The 17,886-nt window shown below is 39.5% G+C and overlaps 1 protein-coding gene across 4 annotated transcripts in view; it reads left to right on the top strand.

The window, feature by feature from the left end:
* LOC126375445 (ankyrin repeat and SAM domain-containing protein 1A-like) overlaps positions 1-17,886 on the top strand; it is a 147,837-nt gene that overhangs the window by 55,387 nt on the left and 74,564 nt on the right. For all 4 annotated transcript variants that reach the window (XM_050022364.1, XM_050022365.1, XM_050022363.1 and 1 more), the window contains exons 9-10: positions 11,641-11,772; positions 12,203-12,673. In XM_050022364.1, the coding sequence (XP_049878321.1) occupies positions 11,641-11,772; positions 12,203-12,673 (603 nt within the window). The remainder of the gene's footprint in view (positions 1-11,640; positions 11,773-12,202; positions 12,674-17,886) is intronic.

The raw sequence follows: 17,886 nt of genomic DNA, 5'->3' as shown, positions 1-17,886 counted from the left end.
CGTCACAATCAGCTTGAATGGACTTAAACTGACACAAATGACTTGAATCCACTCCACTAGACTGGATTCCACAAAATCGCCTGGAAACGACTAAAATCGACAGTTTTTTATTAATAATATAGGCTCACGTTTGACCGCGTTTGAAAACCGCGTCAGTCTCACCTGGTGGTATGGGACGATGTAGTCTAGGGTGAATCACGCTTACCTAGTAAATGCCTATTCACCCTAGCCTTGAAGAATGCCAAATTATAACGAGTTGGAAATGCAGACGACTGTTCCAGTCCTTTGCTATTCGCATCAAAAAGGGAGAGGCAAAACGTTTAGTGCGGATTGGTGGTATATCCACAACATGAAATATCTGCCGACGACTAGTTGTTCGAAGATGGAATAGTGTGGGTGGAATTAACTCATGAAGTTCCTGCACACACTAAACCGCACACCGAAGTGTATCCTATAAAAAACCGCTACCCTTCGTCTGTGTTTTAGACTTTGGAGTCGAGTCTTCACTAACGACTCATTGTCTACGAGCTTTAATGCTCAACGCTCCACCAAGTCGAGAGCGGCCAACCGAGAGCTGGCAGAGCCTTGCCAAAGGTGACAGCAGTACTCCATACAACAACGAACCTGTGCTGTGTATAGATCGAGCAACTGCTCTGAGGGGAAGTATCATCTGACTTTAGAAAGGATGTCTGATTTTTGGCTGCAATTTTGTTATCGACTCGGTGTAGCAGCCGAATTTTAGGTTGGCAATTAGGTCCATACCATAGAGCTCGAGATAGTTGGTAATTGTCGTGGATATTAGTGATGGTGTAACGAATGTAAATTTTTAGACATTCGCGAATGTGTATACGAATATCTGCAAAAAATATTCGCGAATGCTAATATTCGTTACATCACTAATGGGTACACTCCGAAACATTGGAGCCAGATTCGTTTCGCGGTGAACAGACATGCCTGGGTTTTGGAAGCGCTGAATTCGACCAAGTTGTTGTCACCCCGTTCTGAGACGGACTTAAGAGTCAAATTCACACGATTCATAAGATTCTGATAACAAGTTCTGATAACGCTGACATCCCTGGTGCTTGTTCTCCGTCACTGTGCTATCGTCTGTATACCCATAGGACATAAATCAGCAGATAATTGATCTGGAGCAGGAAGATAGTGGGAGAGAGAACAGATCCCTGAGGGACTCCGGCACTAATACCATGTAAATCAAACGAGCACCCATCGACGACTTCCCGAATCCGTCTATTCCTCCGGAAGTCAGATATCTAATTACACAGGCTTGAAGGGATCCCATATGCCGGAAGCTTTCCAATAAGCCTATGGCTATATTTCCAATAAGACTCTCCCAAACCCTATCAAAAACCTTTGTGATATCAAAGGACACGGCAAGAGCCTCGCAAGTGTGTAGCGTACACAAGAAGATCGCCAGTTGACCTATTACGGCGGAAACCAAATTGGCGGTCACTAAGTAGTCGATCGAGTAGAAGGGAATTGTTCAAGTTCGCTGAGATGGGGCGGTAGTAAGCAGGGTCGGCACGGCACGACTACCTTTTTTGGACACAGGCTGCACATAGGCAAGCTTACATGGGTTCGGGACTAGTCCTGAACCCATAGAGAGCCGGTAGAGCCGTGTCAGTACTGGAGACGACTCAAGTGCACAGTTCTGCTGTACGATTGCTGGAATACCATCTGGACCACGGAACTCATTCACGTCTAGAATGTGAAGCATTTTTAGGACCTCATGTTGCCGGATACAGATCTCTGCCATTCTTCTTCTTCTTGTAGTTTCGATGGCATTCAATTTTTTTTCAGACCAGTATTGCCATTGCCAGATCACAAGGAGGTACACTAGGTGGAATATTGTTCTCAGCATCTAGACGAGAGTCGCAGGTGAGGAGATAAATAAATTTGCCTTCTCGTGCGCGGTATAGGTCAGCGATCCATCAGGTTTCAGCAATGGCGGCAACAACAGACGGCAGAAATTAGCTAGATAAATACCAGTTGGGTACTTAGCCAGTTTCGCACCGATTTGGCCTACTTATATGGTCGAAACGAGCTCCGCGTATTGTCCTCTTGCAAGACTTGACGGCGTTATTCGGAGTTTTCTTCAGAGTTAGGAGCTTTGCAGGTATATTCTTCAGCCCACACCCGGTATGCGGGTCTGCGCAGCTCGTCGGGTCTTCTGAAGAAAAGCATACCTCACTCCAAGGATAGGACGCGAAGAAGTGCCGCATCTCATCCCAGTCTGCTAACTTGTATCGTCATATTCGCCTGGATTCTCTGCGGTTAAGATCAGATGGGGGATAGACAGATAGAGATCTCACCAAACAATGGCCGGAAGTTCCTAAAGGAAAGTCACTGATACTTGATATCGGTCCGGATCAGTTGACGGCAGAAGGTCCAAGCAGTTGGCGGTATGATTGGCAACGTCAGGTACCCTTGCAGCGCAATTTACCAGCTGTGAGAAACTTAGTGACAAGGCAAAAGCCTGCACCTCTTTGTCAGCCTTTGTCAGCATGGTCGGTCTTCTGGAACGGGTACAAACACTCTTGATGGTAGGCGTTGAAGTCCCCCAGAAGAAAAAGTTGCGTTGAGGGATACTATACTCCGCATTACCAACTCCACTTTGCCAACTCCGATGTGTCATTAAGGTAGGTGAATAACCTGGAATCCAGTCGAGCGAAGTGGAATCAATAAATTTTAAAAAGAAATAAAAAAATTTTACTCGAATCCAGACGATTTTAGCCGATTTTTAACGATTCCATTCAATTTTGTCGAATATAACCGATTCTTCAAAAACGCTTGTTTCCCGTTTATACCCATCTTTCTCTTTCCAGCTGAGTTTGTTTTAATATTTTACTCTTCGTTAGTAATAACCTATAAAACCGAGGTTAACCCTTGATATGTGTTAACAGGTTTCAATAGGTTAACAGATTAACGTGTTACCGTAATAAAAGGATACCGATTGAATCTGTTAACCTTTTATATCGGTTAACTTTTTAAATGGGTTTTCCGAACACTGGTCGTCATTTGCTTCTTTGGTAATTTACTTCAATTGCAGTAGTATTATTTGCAAATGCAAGACTATCAGTTTTGACTTCGTCCTCATCTTGCGATGGATGTACCGGTGACTACCCCTATAAGATAGGTATAGTTGTGAGCTTATGTTATGAACTACTTTATTGTGCATAAAAACAATAATCTAACTAGTGTCAATATCAGCCTATCGCCCATAACATGTTGGTAAGGATCCCTCTGTCGCATTTTACGACATGCTCGGAAAGACAGGCAGCTGAACGTGTTCTGTGTTTATCAAAATATTCGTAAACTCTTTTATCGCCTAATCATACAAAAAAACATCGTTTTACAGAGACACTCCACATTGAATATATAGAAGTGTATCTCTGTTATTGTGACGTTTGACGCCCATACGATTGAAGACTAAAGTAAGACCGAGGGGGTGAGGTAAACCTAGCTCAGCCGCTGGTGGGAAGCGGAGAGTTGCCGTTCTATACGTAGTATTATTCCTTATTATGTCCTTCTTCTTATCGTGTGACTTGTGAGGTGGAATACCAACCTCATCAACCCTGCTGTCAGGTTTATGATTGAGCCGCCAAACGCCCCTGACATGGCTCATGTAACGATTACTCACTTACATCAGTAAGTAGTGACCGGTATTATGTCCTAATAGGTAGGTATCATTTGGCCTACACAACATACAACGACCATTTCCTTCAAATTTCTATTTAGTTGGGTATAGCATCCGTCTATCAGTTTCCTTTATTCGTCCATAGTTTCGAAACCAATAGACAAATGGGTATAGGTAATTATTGCGTCATGCGGACACATGGCCAGGCGTATGCGTTTGTTTGGCTTTAAGGCTGGGGGTTTGAACACGAGCGGAGCGGTGAGACGACACGCTTTAAGATTTTGTATAGGATAGGCGACAGCGGAAGCGTTTGTTTTAGACCGCGAACAATAGGCAATATACAAAAAAAATACTTTAACTCTGTATAGGTACGTATAATTTTATTAAGAATTTTTCTGCTAACATCTTATTATCTACTTTACAATAGTGGATAACTGTAATTGGCCTCATAAGTACGGTCACGAGCATTAATACACTTCTCATCAAAAAAATCGAAACACTTCCGTTTTCATTGTTTCTGTCGGAATTTAACACAAAAAAGAATTCATACGATGAAAAAAAATACATAAATGTATAGCTGGCAGTGTGGCCATTACAGTAATAAGCGAAAATTCTAAATTCAAAATTAGAATTTCATTTGTTTATCTTATAAACGAAATGAATCACTGTTTTGAGACAAATGTGTGTTTAGGGTTGGAGTACATTTAGCGTTTAAAAACTAAAAATTGGCGCCTATCCTTAAACTTTTTGTTTTTTATTTCAATACTGTGACTTTGGGACGTCTGAAAAAAGGTTTTTTTTCTAAAACGTATGGATACTTCGCCCACAGAAGCCGCCCAAGTTGTGGCATTGCTGGATTCTGGCCTTAGTCAGCGTGTTGTGGCTGCAAGACTGCATCTAAGCCTGTCATCTGTTCATAGAGTCTATAAACGTTATCGGGAGACTGGTTTGTTCACGCGCCGTTCAGGATCTGGCAGGAATCGGGTCACTTCTGAGCGAGATGATCGATTTATTGTAACAACTTCTTTAAGAAATCGACGCCTTAACGCTTTTCACCTGCAGCAGCGGCTTCGTGTTGTACGAAGGGTGGCTGTAAGTGACTCTACAATTAGAAGAAGGTTGAAGGATCGTGGACTGGTACCGCATAAGCCAGCAAATGGGCCGAAATTAACTGCAGACCATCGAAGAGCGCGCCTTAACTTTGCACGTGAGCACCTAAATTGGTCATACCTACAGAACCGCCACCATAGCTGACCTTTTCTTCAATGCAGCATTGTGCATAGCGTTCTCCGTCTCTTCTGTAGACCTTGTTCCTTCCGTCGTTACCATACAGCATAATTTTACACTCATCAGAAAAGAGAACTTTGCTCCACTGTAGGTATGACCAATTTAGGTGCTCACGTGCAAAGTTAAGGCGCGCTCTTCGATGGTCTGCAGTTAATTTCGGCCCATTTGCTGGCTTATGCGGTACCAGTCCACGATCCTTCAACCTTCTTCTAATTGTAGAGTCACTTACAGCCACCCTTCGTACAACACGAAGCCGCTGCTGCAGGTGAAAAGCGTTAAGGCGTCGATTTCTTAAAGAAGTTGTTACAATAAATCGATCATCTCGCTCAGAAGTGACCCGATTCCTGCCAGATCCTGAACGGCGCGTGAACAAACCAGTCTCCCGATAACGTTTATAGACTCTATGAACAGATGACAGGCTTAGATGCAGTCTTGCAGCCACAACACGCTGACTAAGGCCAGAATCCAGCAATGCCACAACTTGGGCGGCTTCTGTGGGCGAAGTATCCATACGTTTTAGAAAAAAAACCTTTTTTCAGACGTCCCAAAGTCACAGTATTGAAATAAAAAACAAAAAGTTTAAGGATAGGCGCCAATTTTTAGTTTTTAAACGCTAAATGTACTCCAACCCTAAACACACATTTGTCTCAAAACAGTGATTCATTTCGTTTATAAGATAAACAAATGAAATTCTAATTTTGAATTTAGAATTTTCGCTTATTACTGTAATGGCCAAACTGCCAGCTATACATTTATGTATTTTTTTTCATCGTATGAATTCTTTTTTGTGTTAAATTCCGACAGAAACAATGAAAACGGAAGTGTTTCGATTTTTTTGATGAGAAGTGTATGTATACACTTTGGTACCATGTCACATTAACTTTTTTGACAAATTGAACTGTAAGTCTCACTAAATGACAAATATATTAGTGCGACAGAGTCCTAAAGTGGGTACATTATATTGCTCATGACTGTACAACATTAATGTAACTTTTTAAGCTTAAGGTGCTGTTGTTATCCCAAATATATAAATAAACTAGCTTTTGCCCGCGACTTCGTTCGCGTGGCATGTTATAAAAGAGAGATATTTGTGTGTGTGGGAGTGCATATCAAATTTCAAGCATCTAACTTATGCAGTTTAGATTTTTTCATATATTTTTTTCCCCGCTAACTCCCATTTTTCAAAATACAGCCATAACTGTGGGAATTCCGGTAATTTCTTTCTTAGTGCACCTCTACAGTACCTAAGCTACGTCCCTTCCAAATTTCAAATGCCTACGTTTAGCCGTTTAGGCTGTGCGTTGATATGTCAGTCAGTCAGTTTCTCCTTTTATATATTTAGATAAATGCTCGCTCCCTTATTTCATGTCGGGATTTCAAGGATGGCGCGTGAAATGCTCCATCTCTTCTCTACTTCGTTGACTGACTTTGCTAACTGACGTATCTGTATTTTTTTTTCTAAAGTGATATGTGTACAATGAGCGACTTTCCAATCGGCGTTCCCAAAAACACGATAGATGGCATTGTTAAGTTTTTCTTCGTTTAAACTTCTAATTTAATTGATGACAGACATATGCATCTTTAATCTTTGTTGTTGTGTATAAATGATAACCCTTTTTATTACACCAAGGTACTATTACAACTTCCACCCATTATTATTTTGGTCAATATAAAGAGAAGCAATATAGGTAGCAACATCATTCTATACATAATGTGATCATTCTATACAAATATCAAACAACAATTCGTTTTATATATGCTTCTGCCATTCGTCACCAGCCCATTAACGTCCCCACTGCAGGGGCACGGGCCTTCCCTATGGATTGATAGGGAGATCGGGCCTTAAACCACCACGCGGGCCCAGTGCGGATTGGTGGTTATTAACGACTGCTAATGTAGCCGGGACCAACGGCTTAACGTGCCTTCCGAAGCACGGAGGAGCTCGAGATGAAAACTTTTTTTTTGTGGTTACTTATCCTATGACCGGCCTTTGCGAAAGTTCCTTAACTTCAACAATCGCAGACCGAGCGCGTTTACCGCTGCGCCACCGAGCTACTTAGGAAACGTCGATTGGAAAGTCCCTCATTGTAAAAGTTACAAATCAGTTTCGCCAAAAATTGCAGTTACGTCAGTTCGCGACATCAGCGACAATATCTCCCCGCTCCCCGCTGTAGTGTGGCCTCGGCCTAACGGCACTGATTTCATGGTTATTATGTAGGTTACTGGGACTAAGGAAACTGTTTATTAATATTGAAACTTAACCCATTTTCTTGTCGAATTTCTCAACGCTGACTTTGTTTAGTTAGAAGAAATGTGGCTATGAGTTCTGGGGGGTTATTAAGGCCACATCGACACAATTCGTCTAAATGCGAAATGCAAACAAATGTCAAATACCAATATTGCTTTCTCAGGCGAATTACTTTGATGGGGCCTTTTTAACAGCCCTGGATACCTATTCAGTTATAATAATGCACGTCGCACCATATTCCATTGTACCGCACCTATACAGTGTTAATTACATCGTAACAAAAACTTTGAGAAATGATTTAGACTACGATTCTGAGTTGATATCAAGTAGACATTTCCGTCGTAAAAGTATGGAACTGAAAATATTAAAAAAAAACAAACATTTTCATGAATTTTCCAACAGGCAAATCACACAAGTCACTTTAAATCAACTCACCATATGTACTTGTATAGTTACCAGTACGTACTGAGTACTGAGAGGGATGATGATACACCTCATTATTCTGAGTTATTATCAAGTGTAGAATTGACAATAATTAAAAAAAAATACTTTACGATGTCACTAACGTAAAAAATAAGATATATAATAATTAAACGAACGTTTCAAAAATACTGCTTTAGTTCGTTTACCTTGTCTACCGGGAAGACGTAGACATGACAGGTAAACATGTGGGTGTCTTGAAAATATTTTCAAGAAGATTGTCACCTCTATTTCCTGTTTTTGTAGTTATTTTTCTTAAATAGCCTGTAGTAATAGCCAGGGTTAAACAATAATAAAACACTAATCGCCCGATTTTCTAATAGGCCCTTAAGCCGTTGGTTCCGGTTACTACTTACTGATGTAAGTACGTAGTCGTTACATGAGCCATGGAGGCTTTTCGGCTCAATTACAACCCTGTGGTGTTGCTGAGGTTGGTCATCAAAGGGACACTCCCCGCCCAGCTCCAGTACCAATTTGGAGTTTGATTTATCTCGCCCTCTTATGATATTGGGTATTAAATAGCCACCTACTTACAAAATAATTAAATTTTCTCTTAAACAAGGCTTGACGAAATTTGGGATAATTTGGGATAACCTCATTTTCTTTTGAGGACATTTAAAAGGTTTTAAGGCTTTTATATCTGCCCTAATCATTGGGTAATGATGATAATAGGTCCTTAAGCAAAGAAATTGTGATTTCAGTCGCATAGTTATTATTTAAATAAAATGATAATTATATCAATAATTTATTTATATAGTTTCCGTTTCATGAACGGACCTTTAACACTGCAATAAACATTTTTTAAATCAATGAACCTCATTGGTCATGGATGATGAACATCCGCCATTCCAAATTCGAACGCGCCAATCACGGCGATCCCGTTGGCGCCATATTAATGCGTCTGTCAGTTAGCAGCGTGACGGTTGCGCCTGCGCATCTAATTTATATCTAGTCCTTTGATGTACTTTGTTGTCTGAAATGAGCTTGTTTTCTCAGTAACACGCTTCGTTAAACGGTCTATGGATAATTGTTAAATCATGGGCAGGACTGAGTTAACATACATTAATAAACTCACGTCTATTTCCCACCGGGGTAAGCAGTGACTATGGTATTCCATTTGCTTCGAGGGAAACCACTGCGCTATTTTTCCCTAAAAAAGTAGCATGGAGAATGCTACACAGACAAGAGCGTGGCTCTTAAATTAGTGATGGTGATGCTTCAATGTGACGTTCTTTTTTTTTTTAATTTTTAGACACCCTGGTTATCTGGGCATATCGTAGAAATAATACCACTTAGTGGTCTAATTCGTAATGATGAGGTAAGATAGGTTTATTTCAGTATAAAATATAGAAAAAATTGCTGCTTAAGAGTATTTTGTGAACTAACTAGGTAAATTAATCTTACCTGTCGTAAGTAAGTAAAATGTTTATTTTTCATAAAAATACAGAATAAGTATATTGGTACAATAAAAACCCCATAAAACCTGGACGTTCGTTTAAAGTGAGGCGTTCGATACTATCATACCAAAAGCTGCCAGCTCCCGCGCAAATTGCCGTATCTAAATAACAAGAACTATTCATGCACTCATTTCATTGTTTCCAAAAATAAATTAGTTCGCTTCTTAAAGTTCCGTGTAAGTATTTATTTACGCACGCAACGAAAATAGGACACAAAGGAGTAGAGGAAAGAGGTAAATATTTACGTTTTATTGACTAGCAACTCAGACGCTTCCTATATTGCAAGAAATATAGACAATAAATCTAAACTGCTAAATCATTGACCTCGTATATAAACAAATAGACTACAGGGGGGTTAAAATGGCCACATCGAAGCAATTCATCTAAAAAAGCAATATTGCAATTTGACATTTGCGCATATAAAAGTAAGTGCGCAAAGCAAACAAATGTCAAATGGCAATATTGCTTTCTTCTTTCTTTCTTTAGTTTTCATCTCGAGCTCGTCCGTGCTTCGGAAGGCGTTAAGCCGTTGGTCCCGGCTGCATTAGCAGTCGTTAATAACCATCAATCGGCACTGGGCCCGCGTGATGGTTTAAGGCCCGATCTCCTTATCTGTTTAAACAACAACAACTCCTTAATATATTATGAGGGAAAGAACTTATAGTACCTTTTTTCTACTTCCTAATTACACATTTCATAAAACGAAAAATTTTTCATCAAAAGAAAATTACTTTCTACAGAATATAAATAATAAATATAACAAAAAAAATAGAAATAGAAGATGGAATTATATAAATAGGTAATACGTATTACATCTATAACAATTTACACTCCTTATGCTACTCGCTCAGTCTTTTTGTCACTCTCTTTATTTTATTATTTTTCTTATACGGTTTTTCCTGGAATTCAGTGAACAAGTTCAAAATTACATTTCAAAGGACAGTGCGTGTCCATTAAATGTAATTTTCAATTGACGATTACAATCATCTAATTATCGACCTCGTCCTGAACTGTATCCAAACCATTATCAAACAGTCCTTCAGATTCCGATCCAGTCGTTATTGGCTTGTTCGTCTCAGTATCGTGTCTCGAAAGGCTGTTGTGCAGAAAATTGACCATTCATTGACCGGCTGTAGCCAATTTGCCCCTCATCCGCGGCTCAATATTGGATTACCCGGCTTGGGACGAAGGGTTTGGTGCAAACGACGGGATTTGATATAAGCGGACCATTTTTCGCAACTCGACGTTTACCGCTTATTTTTACCCGACTGACTATTTTTTTTATTATTATTAAAAATAAGTACAATACAGTTTTAACAGTTGACGGTGCAACAAAAACCAAATTTGGTTTGTCCTAAAAATTTGCTTACCACGGCATACGGTCGCGGCTATCTCCTAAACATCACACTATTCAGTTCATTTTCTTATTTCATACTTTTTAGAGCGTGATTTTTCCGTAGTTTCAGTTTTTTAAACTTTTATTTTTGTATGAATCCTGAAGTGGATTAGATTTTGTCAAGCCAGCTCAATTTCCAAATTCGCATAAAATGTTTCGCCTCCTCGTTTTTAATAACCGGGCCCTCAGCACTCGCCAAATCTCTGGCCTAATGCCATCTGCGGCAAATCTACAATAGGTCACTGTTGCGGCGTCGTTCGTAACTTGCACCACATTTAATGTTATCTTCGTCGCCATTCTAATTCCCTATTACTCAATTGCGGACACTTATCCCGGTTGCGATGACATCGAGATGAGCTAAACATAGAAACCCATTTAGAATCTAGGCGGACTTTTCTTTAACGGGACTAAATTGTTCAATTGTCGTGGTAAAATAGTTTAATGTTTTGTTGTGGCTTAGATTGTCTTCATTCTACATCTGCATTAGATATATTATATAAACAGCCTATATACGTCCCACTGGGCACAGGCCTCCCCTCGATCAACCGGAGATGGTATGGAGCAAACTGCACCACGCTGCTCCACTGCGGGTTGGTGAAGGAGGAATAATTAATACAAAAAAAAGGAAATTGCTGTTTAGCAATAAGGCCGCCTATTGTGCTTATGTTTTATTCGTATGTTTATATTTTTATTTATGTTGTTGTGCAATAAAGTATTATTGATTGATTGAATAATAGCGGGGATCAACAGCTAAAAAAATAAAAAAATAAAGAAATAAAAAAAATTCAAAATGAAAGCGCCAGGATTCAAATCGTAGTGTCACGGGTTCGAAACCCAGCTCGGGTACTAAAGCACTGAAATCGGTTTATGACTTTGAATTCATGTTTGGATCATAGATGATTTATATCACGTGGTTTCCAGCATTTGTGCCGGATAATGGCAATAGGCTCGGCCCCTATTACATGGGGTTTAAATATAGCTGGCGAGGAGTAGATGGACTATACACCTCTGTCTTCCCCTTAGGAGATACAGGCGCGAAGCTATGCTATGTATTTTGGATGTCACCGTACCTTTAAACTAAGTGAACCTCAACTAACGATTCCACTCTTGTTCACAGCCCACACCTCCAAAGAAGCCCCCCCGGAGGAACCTGTCGGTGTCCCCCACTCACGCCAATTCCCCCTCGTCCGGCTACAGTTATGAACTGAGGGCCCACGCAAGGAGTCAGGACGATTTGGATGATATTCCGGTAAGGTTATGAATTTGAAATTCGTATGATGTTGATCTTCCAGCGTGTAGGTTGTGAGGTGGATTACCAACCTTATCAACCCTGGTGTCAGAGTTATTATTGAGCCGTAAAAGACCCCTGACATGGCGCATGTGACGCCTACTTACTTACTAACATCAGTAAGTTAAACTTTCTTAAGCTTACCGTGCCGTCCGAAGTACGGATCATCCTACTTTCGGAAAATCAGGCGATAAGCCTGTAATGTCCTAACCACTAACAACTAGGGATCACAAAATGATTTCTGTGATATTTCCCCACCGAAATTTGAACCTGGGACCTCGCGGGTTGGAAGGTCAGACAGGCAGTCGCTTCTCAGGTTAGGTAAGCGGACCCTGTGAGAAACGGCATTATGCTAGGTTGATGATGATGTCAATACGTTCTCTTGTTGCAGGGTGCTAAACACTACCTCAAACACGGTCGTTCCGTCGACCAGTACGTGGACGGGAAGCTGTCCTACTCAGAGTACGAAGAGAACCACAACTCGCCCCGACTAGCACCTATACCCAACCCTCGGCCCAGTCTCAAAAACAGGACACAGCCCGTCGCAATCACTGCTATGTACGAGAACGTCGTCATCAAAGAACAGAATCCTAGACGAAAGTTACGAAGGAACAACTTACAATACGAAACATTCGAAAATAGAATGGAGAACCGCGTCCGGAAGTATTCTAACCAAGAGAGGTCATCACTTGAGAGTCTGTTAGACGATCAATCAATGAGTCCCAGTGATTGCGAGAGGTATGAGGGGCAGGTTCCGTTGTCCCCGACACATTACGACCAGCCTCCTACGCCGGACCACCCGCCCCCTTCAGCCAAACAAGCGGAAAACAGCATACACGAGAGGATAAGGCCGCTAAGTCAGGTTAGTAAGCCTGATTGAGCATGATTTGGTAGTTAGCACCTATTTCCAGTGCCATAGGATTCACTTGAGTCACGCATCGCATGCGAAATTCACACATTACAGTAAAGTAACATTTTCATGTTTGTAAAGCAAATGTGTTCCTTCTAGAACATTCATTTGTTTAACACACTTAAGTAGTTACTTCTAATTTTATTTATGCATGTACACAGTTTATTACTTTTTAATATAATAACCATCCTGAACTTGAGAAAAGCATTTATTCTATAATTGTCACAGTAAGAGTATATTTTCTATTTTAAGTAGTGTTATGTATTAACACAGTTTTATAATTGTCTATCTCTGTTTATATTAACCTTATATTAGTAAAAATGTGAGGTTATTTATAATTGTATCGTAGTAGTCTTCTATTAACAGATTTAGGTATATATTTGTTTATAACTTTTGAATAATAATAATAGACGCCTGATTAAAAACGTAAAGCAAATTAATAGAACATCAAATATTACGTCACATCACAACAGGCACTTTTGCAATGGTTTTGTGTAATTCCCTTTAATTTATCAAGCATGCTTTATTTTCTTTTAATTTGAAGCTACATCTTTGTTTTTCTAAATATTTCAGCTTATAATGGAGGTTGTAGAAGAAATAAGAATTAGAAAAAAATCGCAGGGTGACCTAACCAGTAGTTAAATCGTAAGCCAATAAAAAGCCTATTTTATCAATCAATAATGAATTGATTTTATAAAACAACTAGCGACCAGCCCCAACTTCGCGCGGGTGCGATGCTGAGGAAAAAATGAAATTATTTACATCACATTGAAAACTTCAAAAATAACAGTATTTCTTCACTATTTAATGGATGTTATTATACATAAAAACCTTCCTCTTGAAACACTCTATCTATCAGTAAAAACCGCATCAAAATCCGTTGCGTAGCTTTAAAGATTTAAGCGTACATAGGGAATTAGGGATATAGGGACAGAAAAAGCGACTTTGTTTTATATTATGTAGTGATGCAGTGTCTTAAAAGTCTAATACCCTAGTCTTAAACACGTGCTATGGTGCTGAAAAAGTTATGATTTTTTTCTTCAAATTATATAATCTATGTTGTCTGTAAATAGTTAATGTTTTATTTTAATTGAATAAAGTATTTCATAAGGTGCTACTACATAGGTTAGGTATTAGTTCTACTAACAAACAAGTTATAGTTAATAGACAAGGTCATTTTGAACTACTTACATAGATGTATTGTTTTTTCTTGTTTGAAAATTACTTAAAATGAACAGCCTATATACGTCCCATTGCTGGGCACAGATCAATCAACCGGCTTGAAAATGATAGGCATTTATAGGTCTTCAGGATATTTTCTTTTATTATTTCTGTTACATCTGTGTGAATAGATATCATAGGTACGTGATTGTAGGATCCCATACTCGACATAATGTCATAAAAACGTGGTATAAGAAGACCAGGTATGCTCAATCCTATGACAAGCCACAGAAAGATAAAGGTCTCTCAAACCTTTTTAAAACATAAAATAATAGACATAAGGTGCTGGATAGTTTTCAAAATGATTTTGTTTGTGTTTTATAGTGCTACCTTCATGACAGTATCTTGATGAACTATTGATATCTACTTATTATAAGAGTTATTGTTATGCGCTGTGATGTGCTGTTCTCAAAATGGGAACATTCCCGCCAGTAAAAGGGCGCAAAAGTTGTGTAAAAAGCAGTGATGTTCCGAATATCCGTATCCGTATCCGCGGATATCCGAGATAAAATAAAAATCCGTATCCGTGTCCGTTACTTTTCACGCGGATCTTTTACGGATCTTTTTCAGGTGATTAAGTAGAATTATAAAATAAAAAGGCTATAAAATTCCATTCAGATTGTTTTTATTTCTTAAAATCAAATATATGGCACCTTCATATTGCAAACATTTAGATAGATAGATCTTTATAATGAAAGCAAGATATAATATCACTTTTATAACAATGAAATAACTAAAACTTTAATCTTTTTGTTTAAGAAAGTAAAGATCCGTATCCGCGGATCTTTACACTAAATATCCGTATTCAGATCCGTATCCGCGGATATACATTTTTAACGATCCGGCACATCACTAGTAAAAAGAGCTTTATTACCTAAACCTTTAGGCAGATAAAGGTGCTAATTCCTGTAAATACCATCTAATTTTATTTTAAGTTATATCTGTCATTTTCTTATCCGCCGAGAAGGAAAGGGACGGGTAATCGACAAGCATAAAATTTATGGAACACACGTCAATTTTAAGCACAAATCTAAACCAACCGTCTAAAAATTTTACAACCGTCAATAACCCGACACAGTTAAGTAGACAGCACGTCAAACAGATTGCATACCAGGGACGTACCTTTTGATTCGCCCGGGTTATTCATTCATTTACTCATTCTTCCTAAAATTAAGAGCTGTGAATCATCCGTCCCTTTCCTTTTCGACGGATATGAAAATGACGGATATAACTTAAAATAAAATTAGGCGGTGTCTGCAGGAATCGGGGCCAAAGTCTGAAGAACAATTTGAATAAAGAAAAGCAGCCAGTGTCCTTACCATTGAAGCGTCATTCCCACTTTGGCAATATTCCCGGGAACGGCACATCACTGGTTATGCAAATAAAATAAGTAACTTATAAAATAATTGGCCACATAATAGTATTACTACGGTTAGATTTTTTTCACATAAAGTTAGTGGAAAATACAAAATTAGACTGAAAAGATAATTCCTAAAATTGTCCAAAAGAATAAAAAGAATTTAAGATTCTGTATAGTTAGGCATTTGAAGCTTCATTTAATTTTATTGTAAACATTTTTATGTTAAGCTTTTTGTGTATTATTTACGATTTTATTAAGTTACTGCAATAAATTACTTTTTCTTATTTTGTGTTTGTTTTATTTTCTTTATTCAATTATTTATTATTTGACGTAAGTACAGACGTTTAAGGTGTTTCTAAACGCGTCGTGCGAGAAACGCCTGGTCACGGTGACGGAGCAATTTGGTAAGACGAGCTTCTTTGACTTTGCTTGTAGTAATAAGACAGGATAATTTTCACTTTCATACCTGAGGCAAATATATCTGTACTATAGACAAGTAAAACTTTAACACGTTTACAATCCACATACAAAATGTTTTGTTTTTGACTTCCTTATAAGTCCCGCATATTACTTTAATTTTATGTCATTTTAGTTTACTGAAAAGTAAAGCTGAATAAACAGACCATTTTTGATTATTTGAATATTTTTACTAAACCTTCAGTCACTTCAGCCTTTATACAGGTAGACAATAGCATTCCTCAAACATACTGTAATACAAACCTTTGCTAAGTTACCCGGGATCCAAGTGGACCATTCGCCCTGAGTGCGTATCTGGTCGTTTTTAGTGACCCATGTATGGGCCACAGACGAATGCAGCTAGTCCGTCATGGCCCGTATATGGATCACTGGACTGTCAACGTGTTAAATATGAACTGCCTTACACTTAAATTCCGGACTTAGGCATGTGATAGACACCATATATATTGTTTGTCAAAGTTCTCATATTTAGTGAAGTTTTCATATTTTGTTTTCCTAAACAAACGTACATATTTCAATAAAAGAATAATAAGAGTTTTTAACAAGTTAATTGGAACAAATCTAGGGTGAACGTTCGTTCAGCGCCAGGTTTTATGGAACACACGTCAATTTTAGGCAGAATTAAAAAAAAAACAAACTTTTATGTTTGCCAATAACCCGACAGAAGTTGACAGCCCACGTCAAACAGGTTGTATATCAGCGAGATGCCCATTTTATTCGCCCGGGTTATTCATTCATTTTAAAATGAATAAGTAGATACTTAGTTGTCAATCATCCGTCCCTTTCCTTTTCGCCGGATAAGAAAATGACAGGTATAACTTAAAATAAAATTAGGAAGTGTCTGCAGAAATCGGGGCTAGTATGGATAGGTAAATAGTTAATGTACTATATTATTTATGTGGAAAGAAGAATAGATGAAACAAGAAAAGAAAAAAGTTCAATTAGGAATTTGAGATAGGTAAGTATGTAAATTAGAGAGTAAGTACATAAACCCCTGGATATGCCAAGCAGTCGGTAAGTATTATTTTTAATTTCAAAACCTTAAAAATAATTACGACTATGTTACCAAAAATGACTAGAAGTTGTCTATAGCACTTCTTTGTTTAACTCTTCTAGTGCCTCTGCCATTTTTTGGATTAAGACTAGAACTACTTAGCATAAGCGTTTTAACCCACTTACCTACCTACCTACTCCACCTACCTACCCCACCTACCCACCTACCTACCTACCCCACGTACCTGCCTACCCCACGTACCTGCCTACCCCACGTACCTGCCTACCCCACGTACCTGCCTACCCCACGTACCTGCCTACCCCACGTACCTGCCTACCCCACGTACCTGCCTACCCCACGTACCTGCCTACCCCACGTACCTGCCTACCCCACGTACCTGCCTACCCCACGTACCTGCCTACCCCACGTACCTGCCTACCCCACGTACCTGCCTACCCCACGTACCTGCCTACCCCACGTACCTGCCTACCCCACGTACCTGCCTACCCCACGTACCTGCCTAACCCACGTACCTGCCTACCCCACGTACCTGCCTACCCCACGTACCTGCCTACCCCACGTACCTGCCTACCCCACGTACCTGCCTACCCCACGTACCTGCCTACCCCACGTACCTGCCTACCCCACGTACCTGCCTACCCCACGTACCTGCCTACCCCACGTACCTGCCTACCCCACGTACCTGCCTACCCCACGTACCTGCCTACCCCACGTACCTGCCTACCCCACGTACCTGCCTACCCCACGTACCTGCCTACCCCACGTACCTAACCTACCCCACTATATAGATTTCTATAGAGACCCAGGAAGCGATCTATACGTACTTGCGTGCCAATTTTCATCTTACTTATACATATTCTTAGATGTGAAAGGTAGGTAACATAGAGTTAATGGAATATCAAGAGTTAGCTTTGGGATATTCTCCCTGGGACATAGCGAAAAAAGGACAATAAGCTTTGCAATAAACTATAAACACCTCTGTACGCTACGCTAAGCGCAAGTCACAAGGAAAAGGGCGATAGGTACGTATCGTTTTATTTCGACGCTTAAAGCACACAGGTCACACTTAACAGTTTCCTAAGTAACATAAGT

Source organism: Pectinophora gossypiella, chromosome 19, assembly GCF_024362695.1.
Source record: "Pectinophora gossypiella chromosome 19, ilPecGoss1.1, whole genome shotgun sequence".
NCBI classification, from domain to species: domain Eukaryota; kingdom Metazoa; phylum Arthropoda; class Insecta; order Lepidoptera; family Gelechiidae; genus Pectinophora; species Pectinophora gossypiella.
Note: the sequence above shows the minus strand (reverse complement) of the source record. Positions and strands in the feature narration are given on the sequence as shown.